This window comes from Oratosquilla oratoria, chromosome 19 (genome assembly GCF_046742065.1).
Source record: "Oratosquilla oratoria isolate Oo_2021 chromosome 19, ASM4674206v1, whole genome shotgun sequence".
Lineage (NCBI taxonomy): Eukaryota > Metazoa > Arthropoda > Malacostraca > Stomatopoda > Squillidae > Oratosquilla > Oratosquilla oratoria.
The window spans coordinates 16,115,403-16,127,902 of NC_134795.1; the positions used below are offsets into that span (position 1 = coordinate 16,115,403).

At 27.2% G+C, this 12,500-nt stretch overlaps 1 protein-coding gene across 1 annotated transcript in view; it reads left to right on the forward strand.

Annotated features, from left to right (window-relative positions):
* Positions 1-12,500, forward strand: part of LOC143035553 (protein Wnt-7b-like) — a 32,003-nt gene that overhangs the window by 14,537 nt on the left and 4,966 nt on the right. Inside the window, exons 3-4 of the mRNA XM_076202420.1 lie at positions 9,710-9,866; positions 11,729-11,852. Of these exons, the coding sequence (XP_076058535.1) occupies positions 9,710-9,866; positions 11,729-11,852 (281 nt within the window). The remainder of the gene's footprint in view (positions 1-9,709; positions 9,867-11,728; positions 11,853-12,500) is intronic.

Genomic DNA, 12,500 nt, shown 5'->3' on the forward strand with positions numbered 1-12,500 from the left:
CTAACCACTCGGCTTGTGAACATCCTTTTTTATTGTCACATTTATCATTGTTGTTCACGGTGACTTCTTGGAGGAAGAAAGGAACTCGAGGACGTGACAGAATGCATTTCATCACTGACAACCAGCGCTTCTATCCTCTGAGGTTATAAAAGAAAGAGAGAGAGAGAGAGAGAGAGAGAGAGAGAGAGGGTAGCTTAGAGGAGAAAGAATAAAAATCGAAAGTGGTCCGATTTCTTCCTTGAGTGGAAACTGTTTTCCAGTCACAAAAGAATGCTACGTGACTCTGGTCCATAGGGGTGTTACTGAAATGTTGACTGTATAGATATTATAGTCAATCCCCTGTACGTGGCAATTTCTTCAAATGTGTACCCGGGCAAACTATCAGCGGGAAGTTGACCGTCGCGTCACAGGCGGACACTTCACGTGACCAATAGAAATATCTTTGTAACAAAGAAAAAAGACAATTCAAAAATATATTTGCATATAACTGAATAATCATCACCTACTTAAAAATAGCCACATGCAAGATACCAAACACAGAAACTAATATCGCAGACCAATCAATCGCCAATTTGTTACATTGTGCTTATCTTGCCACACTTACTAACTAGCATAGAACGTCACTCACTCACCTAGTCATGGTCGTGGAGTTCACACGGCCGGATCAGTTCATGTTTGTTTGTAAACGTTGCACCTAAGAAGTAGGACAAGCTGGAATGTCAGCTGCATCTTCTCAGTCTCCAGGAAGCCGTATAAGTTGAACCCTTTTGAAGAAGAATTGGGGTCTGTCTTTGCAAGCCGTACAGATGCATTCTGGTATCGTAGTCCGTTTGTCTCTATCTTAGAAAGCTTTAGTTCGTGGATATGCAAACGTCTGTATGGAGCAGAAACATGGAACATGAGAGAGGAAGAGAGAAGGAACTTGAATGTGTTTGAGATGAAGTGTCTGAGAAGTATGATGGGGGTTACTAGGCTAGATAGAGTGAGAAATGAGGAAGTGAGGAGGAGAACAGGGGTGGAAAGGGAGCTGGGAGATAGGGTGGATGAAAGAGTATAAGGATGGTTTGGACACATGGAAAGAATGAGTGAAGAAAGACTAGTAAAGGAGGTATGGAGGGCAGATGTGGAGGGAGTGAACATGAGGGGACGTCCTAGGATGAGATGGATGGATGGGGTGAAGGGGGCTTTGGGGAAGAGGGGAATGTCGGTTGAGGAAGGACGGGAGAGGACAGAAGACAGGGGTGAATGGAGAATGGTTGTATATGGAAAATGTTGTGATGCATGAGGTGGATTGGACGGGGGAATGGGGGTGAGGTAGTGTGTGTGTGAGCAAAAATTTTTGACGCAGCCCGAAGGGATTTCTCCCCGTCCTCTCCTTTATATGGGGGGACGGAGAGGGGGGGTCGCCGATTTAATGAAGCGGCCTTGCTGTGGATGTGCTGTGTCCTGCGACACTGCTTCTGACTCAGGGCAGTGGACAGGGTGCAGGGATAACCCGTCATCTAGGAGGTGCTAAGATTGGAGGGAGGGTGGAGGTGTGTGGAGTGTTTTCGGTGATGAAATGGGTGGGAATGTTTTTGTGCCTTGTCCTTTTTGGCTACCCCCCTGGTGAGGAGGAAAAAGCCTTGGTATATATTATCATTATTATTATTATTATTATTATTATTATTATTATCATTATTATTATTATTGTTATTATTATTATTATTATTATTATTATTATTATTATTATTATTATTATTATTATTATTATTATTATTATTATTATTATTATTATTATTATTATTATTATTATTATTATAATTATTATCATCATTATTATTATCATTATTGTTATTATAATTATTACTATTATTATTATTATCATTATTATTATCATTATTATTATTATTATTATTATTATTATTATTATTATTATTATTATTATTATTATTATTATTATTATTATTATTATTATTATCATCATCATTATTTTTATTGTAATTATAATTATTATCATTGTTATTATTATTATTATTATTATTATTATTATTATTATTATTATTATTATTATTATTATTATTATTATTATTATTATTATTATTATTATTATTATTATTATTATTATTAATTTTATTATTATGACCCCGTCTGTGGTATTGGCTGGATGTTACTGTGGGGTTAAAATCTGTACAGTATTATTACCATTATCATTACCATTACCACTATCATTACCATTATCATCACCATTATCATCACCATTATCATTATCATTACCATTACCATTACTATTACCATTACCATTACCATTATCATTGCAATTATCATTACCATTTCCGTTACCATTATCATTACCATTGTCATTGCCATTATCATTACCATTATCATTATCATTACCATTATAATTACTATTATCATTACTATTATCATTATCATTAATATTATCATTGTCATTACTATTATCATCATTAGCATTACTATCATTACTATTATCATTATCATTACCATTATCATTACTATTATCATTACTATAATCGTTATCATTACTATTAGCATTACTATCATCATTATCTGTACAGTATTATTACCATTATCATTACCATTACCATTATCATTACCATTATCATCACCATTATCATTATCATTACCATTACCATTACCATTATCATTGCAATTATCATTACCATTTCCGTTACCATTATCATTACCATTATCATTACCATTGTCATTGCCATTATCATTACCATTATCATTATCATTACCATTATCATTACTATTATCATTACTATTATCATTATCATTACTATTATCATTGTCATTACCATTATCATCATTAGCATTACTATCATTACTATTATCATTATCATTACTATTATCATTACTATTATCGTTATCATTACTATTAGCATTACTATCAACATTATCATTACTATTATCATTACCATTACCATTATCATTACTATTAACATTACTATTATCATTATCATTATCATTATTATCATTATCATTACTATTATCATTACTATTATCATTACTATTATCATTATCATTACTATTATCATTACTATTATTATTATCATCATTATCATCAATCATTACTATTATCATTATCATTACTATTATCATCAGCATTACTATTATCATTACTATTATCATTATCATTACTATTATCATTACTATTATCATTATTATCTTTATCATTATCATTACTATTATCATTATCATTACTATTATCATTATTATTATTATTATTATCATTACTATTATTATTATCACTACTATTACCATTACTGTTATCATTATCAATACTTTTATCATTATCTTTATCATTATCATTACTATTATCATTACTATTATCATTACTATTATCATTATTATCATTACTATTATCTTTATTATTATTATTACTATTATCATTATCATTACTATTATCATTATCACTATTATCATTACTATTATCATTACTATTACCATCATTAACATTACTATTATCATTACTATTATCATTACTATCATTACTATTATCATTATCATTACTATTATCAATACTATTATCATTATCATTACTATTATCATTACTATTATAATTACTATCATTATCATTATTATCGTTACTATTATCATTACTATTATCATTATTATCATTACTATTATCATTACTATTATCATTATCATTACTATTATCATCATTAGCATTACTATTATCATTACTATTATCATTATCGTTACCATTATCATTACTATTATCATTACTATTATCATCATCATTACTATTATCATTATCTTTATCATTACTATTATCATTATCATTACTATTAACATTACTATTATCATTATCATTACTATTATAATTATCATTATCATTACTATTATCATTACTATTATCATCATTACTATTATCATTACTATCATTATCATTACTATTATCATTCTTATTGCTATCAGTGTTACTATTATAACCATTACTATTATCATTATCATTACTATTATCATTGTCATTACCATTATCATCATTAGCATTACTATCATTACTATTATCATTATCATTACTATTATCATTACTATTATCATTATCATTACTATTATCATTGTCATTACTATTATCATTAGCATTACTATCATTACTATTATCATTATCATTACTATTATCATTATCATTACTATTAGCATTACTATTAGCATTACTATTATCATTATCATCACTATTATCATTATCATTACCATTATCATTACCATTATCATTACTATTATCATTACTAATATCATTACTATCATTATCATTACTATCATTATTATTATCATTGCTATTATCATTACTATTATCATTATCATTACTATTATCGTTACTATTATCATTATCATTACTATTATCATCATTAGCATTACTATTATCATTACTATTATCATTATCATTACTATTATCAACACTATTATCATTACTATTATCATTACTATTATCATTATCATTACTATTATCATTATCTTTATCATTATCATTACTAATATCATTATCATTACTATTATCATTACTATTATTATTATTATTATTATTATTATTATTATTATTATTATCATTACTATTATCGTTATCATTACTATTATCATTACTATTATCATTATCATTACTATTATCATTACTATTATCATTATCATTACTATTATCATTACTATTATCATTATCATTACTATTATCATTACTATTATCATTATCATTACTATTATCATTACTATTATCATTATCATTAATATTATCATTACTATTATCATTATCATTACTATTATCATTAATATTATAATAATTATCATTACTATTATCATTACTATCGTTACTATTATCATTACTATCGTTACTATTATCATTACTATTATCGATACTATTATCATTATCATTACTATTATCATCAATTATCAATATCATTACTATTATCGATACTATTATCATTATCATTACTATTATCATCATTATTACCATTACCATTACCATTACCATTACCATTACCATTACCATTACCATTTATCATTATCATTGCTATTATCAATCATTATATTATCATTATCATTACTATTATCATTACCATTATCATTACTATTATCATTACTATTATCATTATCATTACTATTATCATTACTATTATCATTACCATTACTATTATCATTATCATTACTATTATCATTACCATTATCATTACTATTATCATTATCATTACTATTATCATTGGCATTACTATTATCATTAGTATTACTATTATTACTATCATTATCATTACTATTATCATTATCATTACTATTATCATTATTATCATTATCATTACTATTACCATTAATTATCAATATCATTACTATTATCGATACTATTATCATTATCATTACTATTATCATCAATTATCAATATCATTACTATTATCGATACTATTATCATTATCATTACTATTATCATCATTATTATCATTATCATCAATCATTATCATTACTATCATTACTATTATCATTATCATTATTATTATCATTACTATTATCATTAGCATTACTATCATTACTATTATCATTATCTTTACTATTATCATTATCATTACTATTATCGTTATCATTACTATTAGCATTACTATTAGCATTACTATTATCATTATCATTACTATTATCATTATCATTACCATTATCATTACCATTATCATTACTATTATCATTACTATTATCATTACTATCATTATCATTACTATTATCATTACTATTATCATTACTATTATCATTATCATTACTATTATCATTATCATTACTATTATCGTTACTATTATCATTATCATAACTATTATCATCATTAGCATTACTATTATCATTACTATTATCATTATCATTACTATTATCAACACTATTATCATTACTATTATCATTACTATTATCATTATCATTACTATTATCATTATCTTTATCATTATCATTACTACTATAATTATCATAATCATTATCATTATCATTATTACTATCATTACTATCATCACTACTATTATTATCATTATTACCATTATCATTATCATTACTATTATCTTTATCATTATTATCATTACTATTATCATTATCATTTTTATTATTATTATCATTACTATTATCATTACTTTTATCATTATCATTACTATTATCATTACTATTATCATTATCATTACTATTATCATTACTATTATCATTATCATTACTATTATCATTACTATTATCATTATCATTACTATTATCATTACTATTATCATTATCATTACCATTATCATTACTATTATCATTACTATTATCATTACTATTATCATTATCATTACTATTATCATTACTATTATCATCATTAGCATTACTATTATCATTACTATCGTTACTATTATCATTACTATCGTTACTATTATCATTACTATCGTTACTATTATCATTACTATCGTTACTATTATCATTACTATCGTTACTATTATCATTACTATCGTTACTATTATCATTACTATCGTTATTATTATCATTACTATTATCATCATTAGCATTACTATTATGATTATCGTTACTATTATCATTACTATTATCTTTACTATTGTCATTATCATTACTATTATCATTATCTTTATCGTTATCATTACTATTATCATTATCATTATCATTACTATTATCATTACTATTATCATTATCATTACTATTATCATTACTATTATCATTATCATTACTATTATCATTACTATTATCATTATCATTACTATTATCATTACTATTATCATTATCATTACTATTATCATTATCATTACTATTATCATTACTATTATCATTACTATTATCATTATCATTACTATTATCATTACTATCACTATCATTACTATTATCATTATCATTACTATTATCATTACTATTATCATTATCATTACTATTATCATTGCCATTACTATTATCATTATTAGCATTACTATCATTACTATTATCATTATCATTACTGTTATCATTATCATTACTATTATCATTACTATTATCATTATCATTACTATTGTCATTGTCATAACTATTATCATTAGCATTACTATCATTACTATTATCATTATCATTACTATCATTACTAATATCGTTATCATTACTATTATCATTACTATTATCATTACCATTATCATTACCATTATCATTACCAATATCATTACCATTATCATTACCATTATCATTACTATTATCATTACTGTTATCATTATCATTACTATTATCATTACTATTATCATTATCATTACTATTATCATTATCATTACTATTATCATTACTATCATCATTATCATTACTATTATCATCATTATCATTGCTATTATCATTACTATTATCATTATCATTACTATTATCATTACTATTATCATTATCATTACTATTATCATTACTATTATCATTACTATTATCATTATCATTACTATTATCATTACTATTATCATTATCATTACTATTATCATTACTATTATCATTATGATTATCATTACTATTATCATTACTATTATCATTACTATCACTATCATTACTATTATCATTACTATTATCATTATCATTACTATTATCATGATCATTACCATTATCATTATCATTACTATTATCATTATCATTACTATTATCATTATCATTACTATTATCATTACTATTATCATTATCATTACTATTATCATCATTAGCATTACTATTATCACTACTATTATTATTATTATTATTATTATTATTATTATTATTATTATTATTATTATCATTATAATTACTATTATCATTACTATTATCATTATTATTATAATTAATAATATCATTACTATTATCATTAATATTATCATTACTATCACTATCATTACTATCACTATCATTACTATCACTATCATTACTATCACTATCATTACTATCACTATCATTACTATCACTATCATTACTATCACTATCATTACTATCACTGTCATTACTATCACTGTCATTACTATTATCATTACTATTATCATTATTATCTTTATCATTATTATAATTACTATTATCTTTATCATTATCATTACTATTATCATTACTATTATCATTATCATTATTATCATTACTATTATCTTTATCATTATTATTACTATTATCATTACTATTATCATTATCATTACTATTATCATTACTATTATCATTATCACTATTATCATAACTATTATCATCATTAGCATTACTATTATCATTACTATCATTACTATCATTACTATTATCATTACTATTATCAATACTATTATCATTACTATTATCATTACTATTATAATTACTATTATCATTATTATCGTTACTATTATCATTACTATCATTATCATTATTATCATTACTATCATTACTATTATCATCATTAGCATTACTATTACCATTACTGTTATCATTACTATTATCATTACTATTATCATTATCATTACTATTATCATTACTATCATTATCATTACTATTATCATTACTATTATCATTATCACTATTATCATTACTGATTATCACATATCATTACTATTATCATTACTATTATCATTATTCTCATTACTATTATCATTACTTTTATCAATACTATTATCATTACTATTATCATTACTATTATAATTACTATGATCATTATTATCGTAACTATTATCATTACTATTATCATTATCATTATTATCATTACTATTATCATCACTATTATCACCATTAGCATCACTATTACCATTACTGTTATCATTACTATCATTATCATTGATTACTATTATCTTTACTATTATCATTATCATTACTATTATCATTATCATTATTATCGTTACTATTATCATTATTATCATTACTATTATCATTACTATTATCATCATCATTACTCTCATCATCATTAGCATTACTATTATCATCATTAGCATTACTATTACCATTACCGTTATCATTACTATTATCATTACTATTATCATTATCATTATTATTATCATTACTATTATTATTACTATTATGATCATTACTATTATCATTACTATTATCATTATCATTACTATTATCATTATCACTATTGTCATTACTATTATCATTATCACTATTATCATTACTATTATCATTATCACTATTATCATTACTATTATCATTATCACTATTATCATTATTATCTTTATCATTACTATTATCATTAATATTATCATTATCACTATTATCATTACTATTATCATCATTAGCATTATTATCATTACTATTATCATTATCATTACTATCATTACTATTATCATTATCATTACTATTATCATTACTATTGTTATTATCATTACTATTATCATTATCATTACTATTATCATTACTATTATCATTATCATTACTATTATCATTAGCATTACTATTATCATTACTATTATCATCATTAGCATTACTATTATCATTACTATTATCATCATTATCACTATTATCATTACTATTATCATCATTACTACTATCGTTACTATTATTATTATCATTATCATTACTATATCATTATCATTACTTTTATTATTATTATTATCATTGCTATTATCATTATCATTACTATTATCATTAGTTATCATTATCATCACTATTATTATTACTATTATCATTATCATCACTATCATCATTATCATTACTATTATCATCATTAGCATTACTATTATCATTACTATCATCATCATTACTATCATCATTACCATTGTTATTATTGTTGTTACTATAACCTTTATAATCACCATCATTTTCATTCCTCGTGATATTTACAATTTCTTTTTCTAAATTCCAGGAAGCAAAGAAACAGCCTTCGTTTACGCCGTGACGTCAGCTGGCGTCGTCCACGCCGTCACTCGCGCTTGCAGCAGCGGAAACCTCACCGACTGTTCCTGTGACATGAGCAAGCAGGGCATGGCTACCCCGGAGGGTTGGAAATGGGGTGGATGCAGGTGAGAACAGTAAAGGCCCATTTACACGATCAAACGGTTTGTCAAACCCGGTTTGTCAAACAAGCGTTTGCTGTGATGTTTGACCGTGTGAATGGGGTATTTGGTTGTCAAACATGTTTGACAAGCGTGTTTGACAACCTACTACCACCATTCACACGGTCAAACATCACTTCAAACACCTGTTTGACAAACAGGGTTTGACAAACTGTTTGATCGTGTAAATGTCCGTTAACCCAGAACAAGGCAGACGATTCCGTGGCAGGAAGTTCCTCCCCTCTACCGGGGACAGAGGCACAGCCACCAAGGTTCCCTGCATATAAAGAGAAACTAAACAGAGAATAGGCCAAAAATGTGCTATGAGTCGGCCGGCCATCTTTGTGTTTATAGAAGTCCGTTGGTAAGGATTGAAAGGGTGAACACCACAGTAATCAACAGGGAAGACCGTTTTGGTTTTTGAAGAAGAAGAATGGAAAATTCGAGAAAGTCGGTGTGTACACATATACCAATAACATCTTCAGGAGTTTCGCACAACACTGGTGTCATGAAACTAAGAGAGTAACTGTTTCTGCAGATGTCCATTGGTTTCCATGTGTTTATGTTAAGAGTAACTTAAAATCAGCATATTGACTCGTAGATAAAAGGTGTAATGCAGATATGTAAATAAATTTACTAAAGAATTGCATTCTAAAAACAAATATACAAGGCTAGCAAAGTTTACCGTAACAATGAATAGAGGTATGGAAGATTTACAATATCTTGAAATAAATATATATAGATGGTGACAGTATCTTGTAGAAAGTACAAATGCAAGGCATCGTTCATTTGAAATCTGAGTATTGATTCATAATTGAATCCAATAAGAAAGTCTACTAGGCGTGTAAATCCAAATTCAAAAGATGTGTACTCATGTGTGTGTGTGTGTGTGTGTGTGTGTATTCACCTCGGATCTGCTGCAGCCTCTTTTCGAGACAGCCAGACACCACCCTACGGCAGTGAGCTCAGAGCTCATTATTAGCAGATCTCTGGGTAGGTCTGAGACCACTCACACTCCACACACCGGGAATGCAAGGTCACAGCTCCTTGACTAACGTCCCGTACCTACTCGCTGCTAGGTGAACAGGGGCTACACGTGAAAGGAGACAAACCCAACTTGTGTGTGCGTGTGTGTGTGCGCGCGCTCGTGTGTGTGTTTGTGTGTGTGTGAGTTTGTGTGTGTGTGAGTGTGTGTGTGTGTGTGTGTGTGTGTGTGTGTGTGTGTGTGTGTGTGTGTGTGTGTGTGTGTGTGTGTGTGTGTGTGTGTGTGTGTGTGTCTTACCAAGTATCCTTTCTATATTACCAGTGCCATGGTCCCAATCATAATGACAAAAGGTCATATTCGTCATCGATTAAGACTTTTTTCAGATATTTATGCAAACACACAGACAAGTAAACATACACATACATTTCCTTTTATCAACAGAACCTCATAAGATCCTTTCTTTCAGTGACAACCTACGTTTTGGCGTAAACATACACATACATTTCCTTTTATCAACAGAACCTCATAAGATCCTTTCTTTCAGTGACAACCTACGTTTTGGCGTAAACATACACATACATTTCCTTTTATCAACAGAACCTCTTTCAGTGACAACCTACGTTTTGGCGTAAAACATACACATACATTTCCTTTTATCAACAGAACCTCATAAGATCCTTTCTTTCAGTGACAACCTACGTTTTGGCGTAAACATACACATACATTTCCTTTTATCAACAGAACCTCATAAGATCCTTTCTTTCAGTGACAACCTACGTTTTGGCGTAAACATACGCATACAATTCCTTTTATCAACAGAACCTCATAAGATCCTTTCTTTCAGTGACAACCTACGTTTTGGCGTACAGTTCGCGCGGCAGTTCGTGGATGCGCCCGAGGAGAATAACAAGAAATACAAGAAGTTCCGAAAACTGATGAACCTGCACAACAACGAGGCGGGTCGTGAAGTGAGTTCCGTGTTGGACTTCGATTCATAAAATTCACTAAACCCTAAGTTCTGTTTCGTAAGACAAACTTCTCCCAGATTTCTTTTCGGAAGCTTATTGAATGTGATAACGGGAGAGATCGGTAGAATGTAAGATCATCATTTAGTGAAAGGAGGATTGAGAATTGATATACATTGGAAAAATAAGGGAAGAAAGAGTGGAAGAATGGTGGAGGAAATGATCTGAGTGAGAAGGGGAATAAGGTGGACATCAGGTGAAATTATATGAGTTATGAAATGTAGTGAAAGAACGAGGATAGTGGGAATAAGGAAAATGAATGTGTTTTAAGTAGGGAATGTTAAAGTGTGCAGAAATGATGTGAGGGACAATGAGAATGAAAGATGGAATGAAAAAAACGAGTACAGTGATGAACGAAAAAGAGGCATCTATACGAGGAATGTTTGCAAAGAAATGAAGTAACAATGATTATAGTAATAGTAATAATAATATATCTTACCAAAGCTTTGGTCCCCGTCTCTGGTTTTCTCGGGTAATCAAAATATCACTTATGTTTACCTGGACAATAGTAATTATCTTCAGTTTCGTTGGTAGATCGAGTACATAAGACGAAGACATTTGCTTTGGTCGCGGCTAACGGCGGTATTCTTA